We start from the raw sequence: 22,804 nt of genomic DNA, 5'->3' as shown, positions 1-22,804 counted from the left end.
AATTCGGAGTTCCAGCCTCTTGTATTTCCAGATTTCCATCACAAGGGCTTCTTTGATAATTGGTGAAGTTTTGGGGGGAACCTGGTCTGATTAGGAGAGATAACATTCATCTGCTTTGGATGGAGCAGCTCTCATTTCTAGAAATATGACAAAGCTTATTAGATCGTCCTCACTGTGATAACCCAGAGTAGAGACCAGGAAGCACTTCTTTAGAGCGGTCCCCCTCATCGTGTCCTAGAGGAAGTGTCTCTGTCCCCAAACCACCTGAATCCATTACATCTAAAGTAAACAGGAGAGGAGTTTTACATTCACACCTAATACAAGTTAACACAACCAATATATGAGTGCCAAAAAACAGAGGTATACAATCATTGAGCTAATGTTTATTCACAGAGACAGGAAACAGGGTGAGAGAAGTGGTCATTATTTCTGACTTAATCTTAAATATTATATGTCCTTCTTAAAGTATATTTCTGAATGTTACATTAGTTTTTAACTATGCCAAGTTCTTTTTCCCTCTTAAAACATATTAAAATACTAAATTCAGGGCCCAAGCCCCGAATGGTGAGGCCATATTCCACATTTTTACTTTGATGCACTTGTCGTAAAGCTTTCATCAAATCAGCTTCAAATTTAGACGAGTGTCATCACAACAAGATGGAGATCTAAAGTTATTTTTCGACTTTTCATAACACCATGTGACCGTGGCGTCAAAGGTTGAATACACGCCACCGAAACACAAGCTTCTGTATCTTGGACATATTTGGTTCAATCGAGTCCAAACTACACATGTAAGACAAGAGTCGCGACCTGAAGACATCTACAAAGACCCCATGACTTAAAATCACAGCGCCACCTGCTGGCTACAGGAAGTGAAGCGTTTAGCCGCAGAGCGTAAACGAGCGCTTGTTCATCGATCGCTCTCTCTTCACCGACTCAACAGACTTGAAATCGCCTGAGCCCGTTAGTGCTACAACGTAGCCCTAGCTCTACAGTGAAACCCTATTATTCCCCATAAAAAATCATATTTAAATATATATATATATATAAACATTCTTCCAAATTAAATCCTAGTTGAAACATATTTCTACATTAAAATATTACAATTGGAAAAATAACACAAACCTGCTCTTGGTTCTCTGTGTGTGTGTGTGTCTGTGTGTGTGTGTGTGTGTGTGTGTGTGTGTGTGTGTGTGTCAGTCAGAGGAAAGTGCCCAGGTGACGCAGCCGGTGGGCGGGGCCTTTAGTGACCTCACCTGTCTCTCAGGTGATTTAATCTGCGACAACAAAGAGCTGCTGAACAAGGAAGTGACTCATTGTTCCAGCAAAGGTGAGTCGATCCGACTTGTTTTAACCAGATCCAGATCAGATCCAGATCCAGACCCAGACCCAGACCCAGGTGAACATCCGGATCAGAGGACGCAATGGAACCACACACACTCGGTGTCCTGACCCTGTGTCTCCTGCTCGGGCCCGGCCTGGCTCTGAACTGTACCTGGGACAGCTCCGTCGATCCGGATCAGGTCCAGGACGGAGACTCCGGGTTTCGTCTGGGAGAAGCGGAGGCTTTGGAGCCGGAAAGGTGCCGGGAGAAGTGCTGCGCGAGGTCGGACTGTGACGTCGCTGTGGTCGGGCTCCCGATGGACGGAGGGCCGCAGTGTGAGCTGTGGAGCTGTGGGAACCGGAAGCAGAACCAGGACCGGGTAGCGTGCGTGTCCAGGCGCAGCTCCCAGTTCCAGGTTTTCCACAAGCAGGTGAAGAATGTTGAGTCGAGCCCGGAGGAGCTGCGCATCCTCCCGTTGCTGAGCTCCGGTGATCCGCCAAACAACCACAGTAACCACGGTGAGCTCTACCCCTACCCCCCCTACACCGGATCACTACTTTGTGTTATTGATCAGGTGTCCTCGATCAGGGCCTGGTCCACCTTCTGAGTGGCCCCAGGCCCATAGTCCCCCCCCTTCATTATTTCACCAGAAACCGATTCACTGATCAGAAAAACCAAACCTGTTAGACCCATTGATACAACACAATACTAAAACAATCCAAACAAATGACTTCATATACAATGTAAACACAATATTTAACTAGATTTCAGATTTTCCAGCGTCTGACTTCAGTTTAACGCGTCGCGCTCAGAAAGTGTCTCGGAGGAAGAATGTTGCTGCTCCGGCTTGACGGGTTTCACCTGCACAGGTGTTGTGTTTTGTGAGTGATACTGTGTGTTGATGTCTGTTTTGGTCTCTCTTGTCAGTTCTGTGTCGCCTGCCGGTGAAGGTGGGGTTGTGTCGTGCTGCATTCCCGAGGTTTTTCTACAACGTGACAGAACAGAAATGTCGCAGCTTCGTGTACGGAGGCTGCGATGCCAACGGCAACAACTTTGAGTCTGAAGACGAGTGTGAGTCAACCTGCAGCAACGTTTCAGGTAAATCCCCTTTCAACACTCCATGAGGACAGGTGCCAGGGGGAGTGGTCAGACCTGTTCTCTGAATAAAGAGACTTTGACTTTTAACATACATTTTATTTTTCCAATAATCACAACAGCAAAAAACAAGAATTAAAACATTTGAATTGGATACTTTAGACAAAAGAAAACTAAATGTCTCTCTCTCTCACACACACACACACACACCAGTGAACATAGAAGTAAACATACTGTAGAAGAGCGGCTCCTCAACAGCCACATCCCTGGTCTGGGGTCAGGGGTCCGCTGGACCTCCTGCATCTGCCAGGTGTTTACCACCGAGCTGTAGAAAGGTGTCAGGTCATCTTCACATGATCTCCTCATGAAGAGACGTTCGTCTGCCTTGAGGAGAAGGAGCCAACCAGCAGCGACCTCAGCCGTAGAACCTCCTCCCCGCCGTCTGAGGTGGAGATCCAGGGCCGACACCCTCAGCCAGTGCTGACCAGACCAGAAGAACTTCACCAGGATGTGAGGAGACAGACGAGCCTGATAATAAGGAATTACATAATCCCGTCTCGATGGAACAAAGTCCTGGACGCGTTTGGACATGACACCAAACTGAAAATCCAGAAAAGTCTTAATCTCCTCCTCTAACATCCATGGACCCGACCTCAGCTTCAGTCTGGACTTCCCCGGCTGATTTATCCGTAGACACCAAACTGTGAGAGCCATCTGCAAACTAACAACCAACAACTACACAAAACCACAGCAACATGATTTGTGTGACCCTAACTCTGACCAGAGAGTGGTGGACATGTTTGTAGATGTTTCACTCGTCCTCCGGATCATTGAAGTGGGAACATGTCAGGGTTCTACCTCCACCTGAGACCTGAAGATATAATCACATCCAACGTTTTTAAGATGTGGATTGTATTTACATTTTTTATTTTTCTGGTTTTATAGCAATATGCTTCCATAGACCGTCCTTTACACGGAGGCGATAATTAATGTTAGTCTGTTGTACTGTGTGTGTTCAGGTTCAGTTCTCCCTCAGGACTCCACCCCCGCTCCACTTCAACGTCATGTCAAAGCAGCTCGAATGGTTCCAGCCGTCCACACAAGTAAAGACACAAATTACAGGGACCACAGTGTGTCACCTCTGTGTGTGTGTCTGACCTGTGTGTGTCTGACCTGTGTGTGTCTGACCTGTGTGTGTGTGACCTGTGTGTGTGTGTGTGACCTCTGTGTGTGTCTGACCTGTTTGTGTGACTGACCTGTGTGTGTGACCTGTGTATGTGACTGACCTGTGTGTGTGTGTGTGACCTCTGTGTGTGACTGACCTGTTTGTGTGACTGACCTGTGTGTGTGTGACCTGTGTATGTGTGACCTGTGTGTGTGTGTGACCTCTGTGTGTGACTGACCTGTTTGTGTGACTGACCTGTGTGTGTGTGACCTGTGTATGTGTGACCTGTGTGTGTGTGTGTCTGACCTGTTTGTGTGACTGACCTGTGTATGTGTGTGACCTCTGTGTGTGACCTGTGTGTGTGTGACCTGTGTGTGTGTGTGTCTGACCTGTTTGTGTGACTGACCTCTGTGTGTGTGTGTGACCTCTGTGTGTGACCTGTGTGTGTGTGTGACCTCACACATTGACCTCACTCATTATCTCTTGGTCAAGGTGGAGCTGAACCTGCTGATCCCCCTCAGTCCACAGGTAACCCCACATGCATTAACATCCTCACTTATTAAAGTTCTACAAGATCTGTTTAATAAGTAATAAATATGACTCACATTCCATCATTTTGTATCAAGTTATCGTCTGTTACAACCGGTTCTGAAGATAGAAACATGAATGTGAACTTTGATCGAACGTGAGTCGATGGTTTGTCCTGTTTCATTTTTTCTTTCTTCAACAGATCTGTCAGCTGATGACTACGCAGGTATGTTCTCACACACGTTGTATGATCTGGTTCTTACAGCAAATGTTTCAACATGTGGTGTTAACATGTCACATGTTCTAAGTTGTGATTCATACATGTAATGCTAAGATGTTCTACGATGTGGTTCTAACCCATTCTCACGTCCAGTTCTTATTTTCATATATTTTGTCCATCAGCCGCTGGTCACATGGAACCATGTGACCAACTTGGGCTCTCTAATTTGGGCTCTCTAAATATTAATAATAACAACAATTCTAAGAAGATGTTTGCTCAGCTGCTCGGCGTGATGAACAGAACCAAAGGAGTCTACGGCACGGTCGGGACCAACTTACCTGTCTGTCTTCTTATCCAATCAGAGCAGTGTGGGGCGGAGCCTCAGGCGGGTCCCTGCAGGGCAGCGTTTCAGCATTGGTTCTTCAACCGCCACACAGGCACCTGTCAATCATTCATCTATGGAGGCTGCAGAGGAAACAAGAACAACCACATCAGCAAGGAGAGCTGCATGGCTGCGTGTACAGGTGAGACCCCGCACCCGTCTGCACCTGTCCTCACTCGTACACCTGAGCTGCTCACTGACAACCTGTCGGTGTCTCGTCCCTCAGTGTCCGTCCTGCCGTCCTCTAAGAAATCAGCTGCTGACGTCTCCACAGAAACTAAAGGTCAGAAACCAACAGCCCCTTCTGAGCAGTTTGTCCTGAGCGGCTGCATCAATACTGATTGTCTCTGTCTCAGAGGAGTGTCTGTCGACCCCTGACCCCGGCCCGTGTCGAGCTGCGTTCCCAAAGTTCTTCTTCAACCGCGACACCGGAACCTGTCAGTCCTTCCTGTACGGGGGCTGCCACGGAAACCTGAACCGCTACGGCACCTTGGAGGAGTGTATGAGCCACTGCAGCGAAGACGGTAAGGACCAAAGCTTCACATGGCGTCTGTCCTCACGTGAAGTCTGTCCTCATGTGACGTCTCATGTGTCGTCTGTCCTCATGTGACGTCTGTCCTCGCGTGACGTCTGTCCTCGTGTGATGTCTCATGTGACGTCTGTCCTCATGTGACGTCTCATGTGTCGTCTGTCTTCGCGTGACGTCTCGTGTGACGTCTGTCCTCATGTGACGTCTCATGTGAAGTCTGTCCTCGCGTGACGTCTCGTGTGACGTCTGTCCTCGGGTGACGTCTCATGTGACGTCTGTCGACGGGTGACGTCTCATGTGACGTCTGTCCTCATGTGACGTCTCATGTGACGTCTGTCCTCATGTGACGTCTCATGTGACGTCTGTCCTCGTGTGATGTCTCATGTGACGTCTGTCCTCATGTGACGTCTCATGTGACGTCTGTCCTCGGGTGACGTCTCGTGTGACGTCTGTCGTCGTGTGACGTCTCATGTGACGTCCCTCTCTGATCCTCACACTCTTTCCTCCAGGTTCGTTTGACACTCGTGGGACACGTCCTAACCGCTGGACTGCAGGTCAGTTTTTCCTTTGAAGACAGTTACACAAGTCATTTCTCAAACGTTATCATTTTGTGATTGTAAAATAGAAGTGAAAGAAGCGGCGTGTTTCAAAATAAAAGCACATGTCTCTGATCCTGGTTCAGGTTTTCTAAATAAAAGCATGATCATCTTCCCTCCCCAGCGTTCTTCCTCTTCATCACTCTGGCCGCCATATCCACTCTGCTGCTGGTGACGCTCGTCCTCGTCTCTCTGAGACGTCACCGTCTGTCCCACCGTCCCTCCATCAGGTGAGGTTCAACCTCCTCCACACTGACCCCTGCTGGTCCACTACACAACAAGTGTCTCTTCATTGATCATGTTTTTTGTTTGACAGTGATAAAGAGGAGCTGCTTCCCAACGACCAGTCGTCTGTTGACTCACTGACTCTGCCAGAGAGTCCCAGACCAGACCAGGCCTGAGGAGGGACCACAGAGGGGTCCGGGGCCAAGGAGGGGTCCGGGGCCAAGGAGGGGTCCGGGGCCAAGGAGGGGTCCGGGGCCAAGGAGGGGTCCGGGGCCACAAACAAGAATTTTCTTCTATGATCCATTCTTTAATGTGCTTTTTTTTTAAGTTCTGTTTTTATGGAGTCTTTCCTTTAACAAGACTTTAAAAATGTTCTCCTTCATTCAGTTTTATCTCATGATCACTCGTCTGTTTGATGTTGACACTAAGATCTTTCAAACTTTAAATGGTCATAATGAAGTAAAATATGAATCATATGTTTATGGTTTCATGTTACCTAAACACGTCTCATGAAATGTAAACACGTCACATGACTAAACCTTTGGTCTTAAATTGTTACTCTTCACTTTATGATTATCGCTTCTCAGTTTTTATATTTTATGATTAAATATTTAATCAGATGTTTGTTGATGTGTTGAAACTACTTAAAAACCTGACGTCGAATTAAACTCAAGAAAAAAAACAAATCTACCAGTTTTAATTTGAAATGATCAGAAAGTTTTGAAACATTTAATACTCAAATTTCTGTCTGAAAGCATTGGAACCTACATGTCCCATAATGCACCTGGACTGTGTCAGAGCCAGACTTTCTACAAATAAATGTGTAACAAACATGTTTTCTCAAGGGGATCAGATTTTTAAGATTATAAACTTAAATATTTTATGAGACCTTCAAACAGACGGAATAATGTAACAAGTTTGAATTTGAACTGAAAGATGACATCTCATTTTCATTAATCAATTATTCATAATCAGTGTGTTGGGTTTAATCTGTGATTCATGATAATTGAAGCTTGAACTGATTTGACCTGTAATAAATTAACTGTTGATTCATTGTGTGTGTGTGTGTGTGATCACAGAAACAGCTGTTAACAGTTACTGACGAGCTTCTCATGTCCTCAGATGATGGACATGTCTCTGTCCTGTTGGATCAAGTGCAGCATCTGACACACAGACTAGTGGTCGGTCTCTGAAACCTTCACTGTCCACCTCTGTGTCCACAGCTCAGATATGAGGATTATCTCCCCTGTACAGACTCTACACACTGTCCCTCCAGTCTGTACACCTCACACCAATTAAGATAGGATCAGAGTGAATTGATCCACACCAGGGAAATGCAGTTGTTACAGCAGAACGCAAGTGACAATGAGGAAGACACGTGAATACAAATATAAAAAGGCAATAAAATCAAATTATTTGTATAAAATTTGAATTCAATTCAAATTCATGTTAAATTTATGGAATAAAAACCTGTCGAGGTAAAATCTTCTGACATCACATGATCATTGATATAATATTAATGTGGGTATTTTTATATAATAATTAATAGTATACATTATTCAATATATTCATATTATTTTAATAAAAGATCATTGACAGGGAGGAACTAAGTCCTGAATGCTATTTAAACCCGAACGTATTTTCATGCCACCTTCCCGGAAGTGAGTGTTGGGAGCCAAGATGGCGCAGGACTGGAGCGAGTTAGCGGAAGAAGCTGATGTCGGTTAATAAATCCAACGGGAACGTTAAAGAGCGACATCACCGACACACGGCGGCACCGAGGTAAACTGTGAGGAGCCCGAAAAAACGAGCCTTAGCCCGGGACTCTGCTCCGGCCTCCTGCCGCTGGAGCTCCGCAGATCGCCGCTCCGTTAGCATGCTAACATGTCGAGTCACGGGTGTTTATATCCGGGCGGGTCCGGCATCAGTTCACCGGAGCCGCTACACGGACATACTAACGAGTCGTCTCGGCCCGGGTTAGGGTTAGCCCGGGTCTGCCTTGGTCTGCCTGTCTGTGTCGCGGTTCCTCTAGCAGCTAATGCTAACTAGCAAACAGCAGCTACAACTGAGTATGGTTCCTTTTCTTTGTTTCATTATTATTATTCTTGTTATGTTTAAAGACGAACATGGACACATACGATACTTCTCAGAGGACGGAAGACACCGGAAGTGGCGCTTCGTACCAAATACCACGTGGAGACAGCTCATTGAAAAGGAAACAAAGGAACCATGAGAAGTTCTCAAGTCTCCAGGCTTCATGAGCCCGTTATGATGTCAATATAGTTCCTATAAATAATGTATCTTCACTATCCAGCTTCAAGTCAAACATCCTTGAAGCAAAAAGAGAAATCTGTAATGAAGAAGAAAACATGTCTGCCCGAAACGTTTCTGTTTGAGAACAGGTCCAGAACGAAGGAGGAGGTTCCATCTCGTTTCTCAGATGTAACAGAGTTCAACCTGTGGCCATTTAAACTTCTCACTTGTTAGTGAAGACCAGACTTTACTCCAGGGAGCGTCGCTGTTTCTGTTGTGAGGAGATTCTAATAGTCTTGTTATCAACGTGATGCATCGGATGGAGGGGATGAAGAGAAGTGAGCCACATGATGTATCCTGAATTATATAACGATTTATTCCTGTAGACAAGTACAGAGTAAGCCTGTGAAAGGGGGGGGGGGGGGACATACGTTCATAGCCGCAGGTTGGAATCAGACGAGTTGAGGCCTTGGCTCCATGGGGGGGGGGGGGGGGGGGGGCGGCAGCTCCACCAGGTCGGCTGCACGCCCCCCCTCAGAATCGAGTCCCACCTGAACAAGGAGCCTTCAGGAACCGTGTTGGCTTTAGCCCACTCACCAGTGTGACCGACCGAAGCAGCAGATTGTAGTTTTTCACTTCAGTGACCGAGTGTGATAAGAGTGTAATGTTGACAACCTGTTATTTGTGTATGCTCTCGCACAGGGGTCAAAGTTCACGCTGTGTGCTTCAGTGTGAATGTGTCAGGCGGTGATGGCGGAGCGGCTGGTGGAGTTAACTTGGAAGAGACACATCTCAGATCAGCTGAAGCTCAGAGACCGAGTGCAGAGACACGCCTTCGAAGAAATCATCCACCACTGTGAGTCAGCTGCTGCAACGTTTCTCTGTCCACATACAGACTACATACCCTTCATCATATATAACGTTATATATACTGACTACAGACTCTACATCATATATAACATTATATATATACTGACTACATACTCTTCATCATATATAACGTTATATATACTGACTACATACTCTACATCATATATAACGTTATATATACTGACTACATACTCTACATCATATATAACGTTATATATACTGACTACATACTCAACATCATATATAACGTTATATATACTGTCCACATACTCCCATCATATATAACGTTATATATACTGACTACATACTCTACATCATATATAACGTTATATATACTGACTACATACTCTACATCATATATAACGTTATATATATACTGACTACATACTCTACATCATATATAACGTTATATATACTGACTACATACTCTACATCATATATAACGTTATATATACTGACTACATACTCAACATCATATATAACGTTATATATATACTGACTACATACTCTTCATCATATATAACGTTATATATACTGACTACATACTCTACATCATATATAACGTTATATATACTGACTACATACTCAACATCATATATAACGTTATATATACTGTCCACATACTCCCATCATATATAACGTTATATATACTGACTACATACTCTACATCATATATAACGTTATATATACTGACTACATACTCTACATCATATATAACGTTATATATATACTGACTACATACTCTACATCATATATAACGTTATATATACTGACTACATACTCTACATCATATATAACGTTATATATACTGACTACATACTCAACATCATATATAACGTTATATATATACTGACTACATACTCTTCATCATATATAACGTTATATATACTGACTACATACTCTTCATCATATATAACGTTATATATACTGACTACATACTCTACATCATATATAACGTTATATATATACTGACTACATACTCTACATCATATATAATGTTATATATACTGACTACATACTCTACATCATATATAACGTTATATATACTGACTACATACTCAACATCATATATAACGTTATATATACTGACTACATACTCTACATCATATATAACGTTATATATACTGACTACATACTCTACATCATATATAACGTAATATATATATACTGACTACATACTCTACATCATATATAACGTTATATATACTGACTACATACTCTACATCATATATAACGTTATATATATATACTGACTACATACTCTACATCATATATAACGTTATATATATTGACTACATACTCTACATCATATATAACGTTATATATACTGACTACATACTCTACATCATATATAACGTTATATATACTGACTACATACTCTACATCATATATAACGTTATATATACTGACTACATACTCTACATCATATATAACGTTATATATACTGACTACATACTCTTCATCATATATAACGTTATATATACTGACTACATACTCTTCATCATATATAACGTTATATATACTGACTACATACTCTACATCATATATAACGTTATATATACTGACTACATACTCTACATCATATATAACGTTATATATACTGACTACATACTCTACATCAGTGGTTCTCAACCTTTTTTCAGTGACGTACCCCCTTTGAAGAAAAAATTCTGCCGAGTACCCCCTGACCAGCGCAAAGCATTTTTGGTTGAAAGAAAGATGTAATGTGATTTATTAATCCTTGTAACTAGACACATTCAAATTTAAAATTCCATCAATTTCCATAACATTGCTCATTTGTAGTGGTCTCTCTTGAACTATTTGGAAATAAAAAGATGTAAAAATAACTAAAGACTTTTATTATTATCTCAATATAAATAAATATTTGTGCACATCAAAAATAATTATCAACTTAAAGTGACCTCTTTTGGGATCATAATAAAGATGCGTTCTCAAACTGAACTCATGAACTTAATTATAGCTCAACACTTCTTCCCAAAAAATTTATCATTAACTTAGTTTTAAATAAAAGATTAGCTCAAAATTTTTTTTTTTATATTTATCATCTTAAAATATCTTCTTTAAGGATCGAAAAAATTACTGACAGGCAGCTTGTTTCCGTTTGCTTTGGGGAGGCTTTTTGCATCGTGTCTTGAGATGACCTGAATTCAGAAAGTTTCCTCTTAAAAAACTCAGGTGGCTTAGCAACATGACTTTCATGTTTTGTTTGGAGATACCGCTGAAGATGTGGTGGCTTAATGCCACTGTTGGCTAATCTCTCCCCACAGAAAAAACAAAAAGTGTAAATAACCCAATCTATGTTAATGTTAATATTGGTGAAGTGTCTTTCTGTTATTTTATTGTGAAATATTTGTTCGCTTTAAGTTAATACAATTTCACACAACTCGCACACAACTCGCCTCCTTCACTTTACTGCTGCTTGAGAGTGAGAGCCAGCCAGCTGGGCTGCTGAATTCTTTGGGGGAAGGACTGAGTTGCGCACGTGTGTCTCTTTCGAAATGAATGCCAAATAATCGTTCCAACTCGATTATAGTAGTTAGGAGATCGTTTGACCCCATAATCGTAACCATGATTAAATTTTGATTATCGAGCAGCCCTACTAGATTACAACTGTTGATGTTTCAGATCATCGTCTGTTGGAGAAATCTGATCTTCAGGCTGTTTTGACTGAGCGATACCAGACAGATAAATATGACGTCCAGAGAGAGTCCGGGTGAGACATCTGTACCTCACCCATTACCTCCCCTTCACATCTGTACCTCACCCATTACCTCCCCTTCACATCTGTACCGCACCCATTACCTCCCCTTCACATCTGTACCTCACCCATTACCTCCCCTTCACATCTGTACCTCACCCATTACCTCCCCTTCACATCTGTACCGCACCCATTACCTCCCCTTCACATCTGTACCTCACCCATTACCTCCCCTTCACATCTGTACCTCACCCATTACCTCCCCTTCACATCTGTACCGCACCCATTACTTCCCCTTCACATCTGTACCTCACCCATTACCTCCCCTTCACATCTGTACCTCACCCATTACCTCCCCTTCACATCTGTACCGCACCCATTACTTCCCCTTCACATCTGTACCTCACCCATTACCTCCCCTTCACATCTGTACCGCACCCATTACTTCACCCTCTCACCGTCCTGTTTTGTATTTCAGTGCGGGAACGGACTCCAGTCGTAGTGATGCTCTGCAGCAGGAAATGGCTGCGATGAGAATCAAACATCAGGAGGAACTGACGGAACTGCACAAGAAGAGAGGAGAGGTTAGTTCACACAGGAAGTGATGTCATCACCTGTCCTCACTGCACGCAGAAAGTGACGTCAGTCCTACAATTTTTATCAAGAGTGTTTAGCATTAACCAAAACAACTGTTCAGCGGACAGGGCCCAGTCACTATGTTGATCAGTGCTGTGTGTGTTTGTGTCGAGCAGTTGGCGCAGAGCGTGATCGAACTGAACAACCAGATTCAACAAAAAGACAAAGAGATCCAGAGCAACGAGGCCAAGTAAGAAGTGTGTGTGTGTGTAGTTTATTTAATATCAATAACAAGCATGAGACATAGCAAGGTGAATCAAAGGCAAATTGAAAAATATTTTTTTTGGGGGTATGAACACAGAATGTTGAACGATAATCTTTTGTTCTTAAGCTAGTTAGAGGGACAACCAGTAGGCCCTCATCACAAGACCTAAGAGACCTACTGGTGATAAGCATGGAGCAGGTCAGAGTTGTATTCAGGTGCCTGACTATGCTGAGCTCTGAACCCTACCATGAATCCTGAACCAGGAAACCAGTGTAAATATGATGATATGTGCGTGATGAGTTTTCTGGTTGGACCTGGGGTCTGTACTACGGAGCAAGTTCAACACAACCAGAAGATCTTTCAGAGATCCAGCTGAACTTAACCTAATAATTCCAAAGGTTATCAACTCGCTAAGATCTAAGTGCATGCATGTGACAGGGGCGGGGTTTACTGCGTATCACCATCACCGACCTGGACAGTTTGACTGACAACAGAGCTGAGAATCATTATATAATAATTATATAATAAAAATTCATCTGGGATTGTGTCGTTTTGTAAGTTAAAGCGCCCCCTGGTGACATTTGTTAATTTGTTATTGCGTGACCGGGTTAGGGTTGACCACACGCTGTCTGCACTGACTGAGGACACATCAGCAGACATCCATATATCAGTCATGAGACGTTTCAGTGAAATGTTTGCGATGGAGACCAGACTGAACTTTCTCATGTTATTGACAGAAAAGGCAGCTTGGACATCTCCCTGTAGTTTAGGGGAAGGGATGGACCGAGATTGGTCTTTTTCAGAAAAGGCTGAACAATGCACAATTAATATAATCTGGGATGCAACTGGATTGTAATGAGCTATTTATAATGGAGACTAAGCATTGACCAACATAACTCAGTTCATCCTTAATGATAGAAGATGGTAGATGATCTCATGGACTTGAGTTTCAGACTACCCACTATTTCAGTGAGATCTTGCTGTGAAATTGGAGAAAAATAGTTTAATATTGGCTGATCGTGATCATAGTGGCGGATCCTGTATCGTGTTGGCATCAGATGGTGGACAATGACTGTGGACTATGATCACATCAAGACTACTTGATTTATAATATTTCTCCTCAGATACTCGACCATTACTGACAATAATCCATCAGGTCATTGACCTTCAGTTCAGTGTTTATTCTAATCAAAGCTGTAAAGACTCTGATCGCTGATCTTCTCTGTTACTCAGGATATCTGTGGACTAGTGTCCGTCCTGGGAGACGGGTCCTCACATGTGTCTCTGAGGTCTCCACCTTCTTCACCTGTTAAAGGTTTCAGTAGTTTGACTCTTGAGGGTGAAGGACAGAGGACGTCTCACCTGGTTAAAGACGATGAGACAAACTGGGACTGAGAATATGAGACTATACTAATATGATGTGATTTTTGATTGACTGCCGAGTTGGATGAGCAGGGGAAAATTTGAAAGAGTAACTATTTGATTATGGTGTTGTGTTTACTGGAAGCACTTTGATAAGGATAAGAAGCTGTTGCTTTCTTGACCATGTTGTTAAACTCTGTTTATAAGTTCTTTTATAATTAAGGCGATTCCCATGGAGCTTTTTGAATATCCACAATCTCTACATTTACGCCAGAAAGCGCAGGAGTTGTCGTTTGACAAGGGGTTGAATTGGCAGAAGGAACCAGCATTATTTTACCGGGGGCCACATTATCTGTGCATGTGTGTGAAAAATAGGTCGGCTGCCCTGCAGCAGGCTTCTGTAGTGTTAAACCGCTCTCTCTCTTTTTCTCTCTCGCGTTCAGGATGTTGGAATTTCAGCAGCAGATCAATGACCTGGAGGGCGACTGTCGGGAGCTGAGGAGTTTCCTTCAGGTACGAAAACACACCTGCCCCCATCACATGTCCTCCATCGTGTGACTCGAGCCATAAAATGGTCACTTTACTCGTCACTCTCTGCTGATCTTCCTGTGTCCAAGCAGGATCTGGAGAGAGCCAATCAGACGCTGAAGGACGAATATGACGCCCTGCAGATCACCTTCTCTGCCCTGGAGGAGAAACTGAGAAAGACCACGGAGGACAACCAGGAGCTTGTGTCCCGCTGGATGGCGGAGAAAGCTCAGGAGGCCAACAAGCTGAACGCAGAGAACGAGAAGGACAGCAGGTAGACTGAACTCCTGCAGGGGGCGGTGTTGTCTGACCCTCTGACTTACCTCTGACGTCTCGGTCTGTGTTGTAGACGCCGTCAGGCCAAATTGCAGAAGGAGCTGGCAGACGCAGCCAAAGAGCCGCTGCCTATCGACCCGTGAGTAAATTAAACCTTTACCTGCCTCAACTTTTGATCCTGATCCACACCGGCTTTCAAACGTGTCTCTGGTAATCGGATTACAATCAGATAAATCACATGACCGTTCAGGTCACATGGGACTGTTCCAAACCAGCAATGTTGTGGCAAATCACAGGAAGTGGCATCTAGCACCGTCAGACAATATTTGTCAGAGGAAATAAAAGTTTTCACGATTATCGATGCTATAGATGGAAAAAGACGCATGTCGAGCAATATGTAGCTAATGAACCAAAATAGTTATCAACTATATCCAGTTAGCTTTTATAGGTTGCGTAGTATAACGTTTACCTATATAAAAATTATTTATGTAAGCTATTTTATTTAGTTGCCTTTTTGCAAATGGTTGGTGAATCTGTTTGGGACTGAAGTAGTCATAATGTGGGGATAGATTTATGTTTATGTGTATATATATTAAAAAAAATCTGTTGACTAGTAAGCCGTGCGGTGAAACTCATGATCCATTCATGATACAGCTTAAACACAAATTGAGTAACTCGTGAGAGTCAGGACACCATAGTTGGATATTGTACTTTTTACAATTTCTGTTATGAAACCGTGACGTTATGAAACAGCAGTTATGGTATAATCGGTTAATCCCGACATCTCTACTGGACACAAGATGTGTTTTAATGCAGGTGTTAACGAGTCCTACTGACCACTGTCTGTCCTCAGGGAAGACGATATCGAGGTTCTGGCTGAGGATGGCGGGAAGGGGGGGGGAGAGACGTCACCAAACAGACCGCTCAGCAGAACGCCCAGGTGAGACCAGAATCAGCACCTGGTTCAGGTTCTGATCCTTCAAAAACCATCTGAAGCATGGAGGACAACTACAAATTATAACATGTATCACAATAATTAAAAAAATTACTAGACTTGCAAGGAAGCGCAATGCGGGCCGAGCCAGAGATGGCTTGGTGAACAGGTCTCCAGCTACAAGGTCTGGAGTCGCCCGGGAAAAATTCAGGTCATTCAAATGATCCTTAAACCAGGGGGACTACTTCCAGTTTCCACTAGGTGGAGCTGTAGAGCCATTCAGCCTCCTGCCATATATATATATATATATATATATATATATATATATATATATATATATCTCGACCAGCCGTACCTTGATGTAAAGTTGACTGTTTACCTCAATGGTAAAAGCCAGAATATCCATTGATTTTTGTATTTTATTATTATTACAAAGAGATGAAAGCGCTGGGGCAGCTCCACTGCACCGTACTTATAGCAGTTCACACAAGCCACTAAAGCTGAAAGGTGCATCTTGGTAACTTGTGTAGAGAAAACCAACTTTTCTTGCCAGCGGTGTCGATGTGATGGAGTTATTTATGACTCATTGATTTATTTAGTTGAATTCTAAGACTGTTTTTTGTTATGATTAATAGAATAGTGACCTTTTCTGTGTCCTTGTCTGTCCCTCACTCTCTGTCTCTAACTTGTGACTTCTGTGTCTACAGTAAGAAGATGGGTCAGGCGCCCCCTGCTGGTCTTCTGGATTCCATTTCTAACATATTTGGGTACGTAGTTGATTACTGTGAACAAAGTCATTAAATCAAGATGGATGACATGATGGCTCCAAAAATGACCCCCTGGTGGCTGGCTGGATTAAGGGTCATTACCCCCCCCCCCCCCCCCCACTCACCTACTCACTCAGAGGAGTATCCTCTGCTGTTCACACTGCTCCTGGATCTACACTTTATACAGGAGCTCAGGAGGAGCGTCCATGCAGATTTAGTTGATCACACATTCGCGAAAAATAGCGAGGAACTGCAGAGTCCAGTGCAGGTCTGGAAGCAGCTTATGTTAGATCTCTCTCTCTCTTTCTCTCTACCTCTCTCTCTCAGCAGACGTCGACCAGCTAACTCTTTCGGTTCTCCTGAGAACCCTGACGCCCCATCGGGTGTGTGTATGGAGGTTCGAGTCCCAACAATGGCACTGCACGTATTCGTAAGTATGTCATGCTGTTTTACACGTGATGGTTGTACTGCAGCTCACATTCATCAGCTGGGAAACGTCACATGACCTCTTATGTAGTGACGCGCAATATGCTAAAATTGTCCAATTGCCTACCATCAGCTGTTAATCTATGTACATGCCAGTATGAGTCTATTCTATAAGAGAGCTCAAGCAATGAAGGCAAAATCTAATTTTGTATTACAGAGGAAACCTGATATAGTGATGAACTGTTTATAAGGATCAAGCTTTGGACAGTATCATTCCTAAACAAATGTTTACATAATTGTGTTCTGATGAATGCAAGCTTGGACTCATCATCGTAATTAGGTTTCCCAGTTGATATGCGAACTCAGGTCAAAGGTCGATGATGATAAGTAAAAGGTCTGATTACCCATAATCCTCTCCTAATGTTCTCTGGCTCCCAGTGGCCCTGCTCTCACCTCCCATCATGCACTAGTGTTGCAGTGGTGGTCCCTGGAGCTGCTGACAGATAGACAGGAAGTGACATCACAGTTTGGGACTGTACAGAGATCCTATAGGCTCAAAGTGATGACTGACTTCCAACAGAACCAATCATGATGGAGCATGAGGCTGAGGAGGAGGAGGGAGATGATCTCAAGTTTTCAACCTGAGACCAAGAGAGAGAGAGAGAGAGAGAGACAGAGACAAACAGAGAGAGGGACGCATACTCATGTGTGTGTGTGTGTGTCTGTGTGGGGGGGGGTCTAGGAGGCACATGAGGGGGAGGTGAACGCCGTCCGGTTCAGCCCAGGCTCTCGTCTCCTGGGCACAGGAGGGATGGACCGCAGGGTCAAGCTGTGGGAGGTGGTTGCAGGTGAGGTCACCATGACACCGATGAAACGTATGGACACTAAATGTTATCTGGATCAAAAGATCATGCTAACCCTTATGACTGTCACATGACTGTGACATGTGAGATCTGAACACGTTGACGTGTCGTCACTGCTCTTTCTGTCCCAGGTCGCTGTGAGTGTAAAGGAGCTCTAACAGGAAGTAACGCAGGTATCACCAGTATTGAGTTTGACAGCACGGTGAGTTAACAACAACCAGTCTTCAGTCAGTTGTTTGTTGTTTGTGTTACACCGGCCTCACAAAGTATCTGTTTCTTGAACAGGAAGTCGTTAGAGTTCATTCAAAAGTTGAATTCACTCATCTACTCACTGCTGTGAGGAGCGGACAGTTTTTTCAGACCTTGTTTTGAGCTCGACTCAAACGTCTCTTGATGACTCAACAGGAACAGTGTAGAGAATGTTATGAGTACACATGTAAATGACACAACTTAAGTTAACGTGAGTTTATAACCAGTGTCATATGAGCTCTAAGCCTGACTCATCACATTAACGTAGAGATGAATCCACAGGAGAGGAGCTTGATGCTGAAGCTCTGGCTCCTCTGCTTCTAGAGACTTTAGGGACAACAGACTGAATTCTGGGAGCTCAGGGCTCTAGTGGTGATACGGTACTATCGGCTCTTTAAGGTTTGATGCTGCCATATTATTAATGTAGGTGAGGAGGATTTAAATTCTATGCTACATGTAACAGGAAGCCAGTGTAGTGGCATACACCTTCTAGAGAAGGTGTGGAGGATCTCCAGAGCTCGGTGCATGTCTGAACGCAGCTTATGAGTCAGGAGAGAAGTGGATGGTGGAGACAAACGACCACAGATTCTGGTTGTGTGTTTTTGTTGTGCTCATGGCTCTAACATGTGGTTTGTCTTCAGGGTTCCTACCTGTTGGCTGCTTCTAACGACTTCGCCAGTCGCATCTGGACGGTGGACGACTACAGACTGAGGGTAGGTGACCTTATCACAACCCCTGGACATTGACACAGAAAATATGGTGACTTGGTTGGGGCTGCCATCATGTTTCGATGTTGTCTCTGCTGGTCGGTGATGTTATGTAAAAGGTCTGATTTTCAGCTCCTCCCCCCTCAGCCGCCTTTTAGGCTCCCAGCAGCCCCTGCTCTCTGCTCCCATCATGCACGAGTGATGCAATGGTGGGATCCAGGAGCTGCTGACAGTAAGGAAGTGACATCGCAGTGAGTCTATACAGAGATCCTATAGGCTCATTGTGATGATGACGTCCAACAGAACCAATCATCATGGAGCATAAGGCTAAGGGGCGTGGCCTGATACATGATCTCAGTGTACTTCTGAGGCCACAGAAATGACGAGTTTGTGTCACCATCAGACATGATGTCTCACAACTTTCAGGACATGAACGCACCTGAACACATCGCACAATCAATTAAACCATCATGTCCGTGTGTGTCCCAGCATACCTTGACGGGTCACAGTGGGAAGGTGCTGTCGGCTCGGTTCCTATTGGACAACGCTCGAATCGTGTCTGGGAGCTACGACCGGACACTCAAACTGTGGGACCTCCGCAGCAAAGTCTGTATGTGATTGTGTCGTTTGTGTGACTGATTAAATGTTTTGATTTGTATCATCATCAGACGCACACTCAGTAACTGTGCGACTGTTTCACCTGTGCAGGTATGAAGACTGTGTTCGCTGGGTCCAGCTGTAACGACATTGTGTGTACAGAGCAGTGTGTCATGAGTGGACACTTCGATAAGAAAGTTCGATTCTGGGACATCAGGTGAGCCTGATGGCTGAAAGCTCCAGAACTCACCTGAACTACAAAGATTTGACCTTTGACCTGTGCTGTCGCTCGCCTTTCACTTTCAGGGCGGAGAGTATTGTGCAGGAACTCGAGCTTTTGGGTCGAGTAACGTCTCTGGACCTGAACCTGGACCGAACTGAGCTGCTCACCTGCTCCAGAGATGACCTCATCAAGATCATCGACCTGCGCACCAACGCTGTCCGACAGACGTTCAGGTGTGTGCGTGTGTGTGTGTGTGTGTGTGTTTGTGTCAGGTGTGATACCGGTGTGTACTAAATGTGTGTTTGTGTGTTCAGTGCACAGGGCTTCAAGTGTGGCGCGGACTGGACCAGAGTCACTTTCAGGTGCGTCAACACTTTTAAACTCAGGGACTTGGAACTTCCCTTTTTCCACCAAAGAGAACCGAGTGCTTCTATATCAGATTATTAATATCTGTCCTGTTTGTCGCCACGTTGATCACCACTGATCAACAAATAGCGATGGATTCCTTAAAGACAAATCTTAATACAAAACTGTGCATTCATTCTTTACCCCCCACCCACCCATACCAAAGTATAACCCAGGTTAACCTCAGCCTGGGTAGACGCACATTGTGTCTTCACTAACACGGATGACGTGTTTTCCACGCAGACTGATAAAGTAAAATCTGATCATAAGTGGTGATGATAAGCCCGCCCCCAACCTCTGATGTAATTGGTTATTACTTCTAGAACCAGTTAATCTGTCAGAGAGCCAGTTCTTTGGCTGTGAAAACACAAAGAACTGGTTCCAGATCAGGAACTGCCTTAGTGGAAAAGGGCCGATGCTGATGCAGTGTCTGTTTTCAGTCCTGATGGCAGCTATATAGCAGGAGGGTCAGCAGATGGCGCTCTGTACGTGTGGAACGTCTTGACGGGGAAAGTGGACCGAACTCTGGACCGGAACCACAAGTAAGAGACAAACTGCTCCAAGTATCAATGAGACTAGAGCTCGGTGATCAGCTGACCTCCAGTAACCTCACATCATTCTCTCCGTAGCTCTGCTATCAACGCCGTGTCGTGGTCGCCATCAGGAGCCTACGTGGTCAGCGTGGAGAAGGGCAGCAAGGCCATCCTGTGGTCTGACATGTGATTGGCTGACGGAGACAGAGACTCTGACCAATGAGAGGACAGTTGATGAAACGTTTCATCATGTTGTTGAACCAGACTGAGGATCAGCTGATGCCTTCGTCTTTAATCACATGTTCATTATGACATGTTTACTTGTTGCGTGTTTATTTGAATGTTGATATAATGCTGACGCACACATTCTCGTACTTGTTTCTTAGTGAGGACCCTCAAACAGACCTTTGTAAAAGTGACTGAGATGTCCTCACAAAGATAGAAGTACAAGTACTCCCACACTCTATCCCCTGATGTTAAAGAGGATTTAATAAAGTCTTCATGATGTGTGTGTGCGTGACATTAAACACTCGTCTCAGAAACTCCGGAGTGATGCGTTCTACGACTTTACGTAGAGAACAAGTTGTTTTTGTTTAGGATTCAATTGGACTACACTGTTAGTTCTTCATGTGGTCCTGGGTTCTCATTCATAACGTGTACACACACAACGCACGCACAAAGTGCGTCAACACTTCTCACGCAAACGTTGGGATTTATGAAAACAAAGTTGACGGGAACATTTGTGCATTTCCACGCAAACTGATGCGTACGAAGGTTGAGGAGACGTGAAGCAGATTAATGATCCACTTCATTTATACTAAAATTAACATGTATTTGTTCTCGAGCGACGAAACTGCTCCATAAGAACCTTCAATTGAAAAAGATGTTAAACACTCCACTGATCCGAGGGCGGAGTCAGAGGCAGATCCACGTGGGAATGTCTCCAGGTGGACTGTGATTTATGAAGTGAACTCTGCGTTCAGGTGTTCGTGAGAACACTTCAGAATGAGTCCTACACTGTTTTATAAATGAGACCCTGATCTAGACCTGGTCTGGACCTGAACTATGAAGCAGGATTTGTGGTCATCAGGTTAACTTCAGAGTCTTCAGTTCTAGGAAGCTTGGTACTTGTCTTGTCACTGCCAGCGACTGCTTAATGTTATTGTTGTGCCTTTGACAATAAATATCTTGAATCTTGAATCATGTTAACCCAACCTGAGCATCTGACCTGCTCCTGGTTCAGTAGGAGATAAGAGATCAAACAGTATTAAGCCCCGCCCATTGACCAATCCCTTCCTTTGAACCATGACCTCATGTTCTCAGAGGATCTGTGGACCTGGTGTGGATCAAGTCTCTTAGGAGGACCAGGGTCTTCAGAGACCCATCCTCTGAGGAGCTTCTGAAGGATCTAGATTCTCCTCAGAGGATGAACCTCACTCAGCTGCTGCAGCCCAACAGAACCAGCCTGACCAGTAAAGTGCTCCCAGTACCACAGACTGCAGCTGCCTCACTTACTGGTACTGATGTACTGGGAGGGTAAGTGGAGGAGAACATACTTTAATACTTTGATCCTTCAAGGAGCTTCATCCTGTGAAATTATAAATTTAACTCCTAAACATTATAGAGTGAACATCATGGAAGTTCCTCATCAGAAGGCTCCTTCACTTCCACACTTCTTGTTAGTAAACATTAGATTTAGATCTCGTGTCCCAGAATTATTTAATTATTCGTTATTATATTGTAGTCAAGTAATATATTATTAAACCCCGCCCCTTTCGTGCGCACATGACCACTTACATTGACTGTGATTGTTTGGTTGAGTTCAGATCGATACTGAAAGATTTCCAGCACTCATGTTTGTGAGGACAGAAAAAATGAATCCCAGAACAGGAGGGTGGAGAGGTGGTGAACTCACTGCAGTGAACAAGCCCCTGATGACATAATACTTATAATTGATTCATGTATTTCATCTTATTAACATTTTATTATAACAACAGGAACACAGACGTCCGTCAGAGGAAGAACACCCCCCTCCCCCAGTGAGCTCAGTAATCCGGATGTAAGCAAACAAACTGCTGATTCAACTCAGCGGCTCAGAGACACTTATGTTCATCACATGTGATACTGACATGAACCTACATCAGAACACGTGTGTTAATACACCCCCCCCCCCCCCCCCCCACACAC

The 22,804-nt window shown here is 44.0% G+C and overlaps 2 protein-coding genes, 1 long non-coding RNA gene and 2 other non-coding genes across 6 annotated transcripts; 4 read left to right on the top strand and 1 right to left on the bottom strand.

Moving 5' to 3' along the window:
- Positions 1-1,271: 1,271 nt before the first annotated feature.
- spint2 (serine peptidase inhibitor, Kunitz type, 2) lies at positions 1,272-7,117 on the top strand. The gene is made up of 11 exons (XM_062385828.1): positions 1,272-1,842; positions 2,252-2,422; positions 3,439-3,522; positions 4,077-4,112; positions 4,315-4,338; positions 4,695-4,856; positions 4,941-4,997; positions 5,071-5,238; positions 5,753-5,797; positions 5,964-6,069; positions 6,156-7,117. Exons 1-11 carry the CDS (start codon positions 1,425-1,427, stop codon positions 6,238-6,240), a joined length of 1,356 nt encoding a protein of 451 aa, XP_062241812.1. The 5' UTR covers positions 1,272-1,424; the 3' UTR covers positions 6,241-7,117.
- LOC133951731 (uncharacterized) lies at positions 3,453-4,103 on the bottom strand. Its single transcript, XR_009920497.1, has 4 exons — positions 3,974-4,103; positions 3,870-3,907; positions 3,608-3,788; positions 3,453-3,577 (listed from the first exon to the last, which is right to left on the bottom strand). It is a non-coding gene; the product is annotated as an uncharacterized LOC133951731 (long non-coding RNA).
- A 575-nt stretch (positions 7,118-7,692) lies between the features above and the next one.
- atg16l1 (ATG16 autophagy related 16-like 1 (S. cerevisiae)) lies at positions 7,693-21,126 on the top strand. 2 transcript variants are annotated; one of them, XM_062385817.1, is made up of 20 exons: positions 7,693-7,846; positions 9,020-9,173; positions 11,834-11,921; positions 12,385-12,490; positions 12,659-12,732; positions 14,553-14,622; positions 14,730-14,911; positions 14,987-15,052; positions 15,767-15,853; positions 16,555-16,614; positions 16,945-17,044; positions 17,783-17,888; positions 18,035-18,105; positions 18,794-18,865; positions 19,349-19,469; positions 19,568-19,673; positions 19,763-19,912; positions 19,994-20,041; positions 20,525-20,626; positions 20,714-21,126. In XM_062385817.1, exons 2-20 carry the CDS (start codon positions 9,053-9,055, stop codon positions 20,805-20,807), a joined length of 1,824 nt encoding a protein of 607 aa, XP_062241801.1. In that variant the 5' UTR covers positions 7,693-7,846; positions 9,020-9,052; the 3' UTR covers positions 20,808-21,126. The 2 variants fall into 2 exon arrangements, with proteins under 2 accessions (XP_062241801.1, XP_062241800.1); XM_062385816.1 differs by having other exon boundaries at positions 16,942-17,044.
- Positions 17,413-17,689, top strand: LOC133952518 (small Cajal body-specific RNA 6). Its single transcript, XR_009920625.1, has one exon. It is a non-coding gene; the product is annotated as a small Cajal body-specific RNA 6 (non-coding RNA).
- Positions 18,957-19,232, top strand: LOC133952519 (small Cajal body-specific RNA 6). Its single transcript, XR_009920626.1, has one exon. It is a non-coding gene; the product is annotated as a small Cajal body-specific RNA 6 (non-coding RNA).
- Positions 21,127-22,804: the final 1,678 nt, after the last annotated feature.

The sequence above is a fragment of the Platichthys flesus genome, chromosome 4 (assembly GCF_949316205.1).
Source record: "Platichthys flesus chromosome 4, fPlaFle2.1, whole genome shotgun sequence".
NCBI classification, from domain to species: Eukaryota; Metazoa; Chordata; class Actinopteri; order Pleuronectiformes; family Pleuronectidae; genus Platichthys; species Platichthys flesus.
Note: the sequence above shows the minus strand (reverse complement) of the source record. Positions and strands in the feature narration are given on the sequence as shown.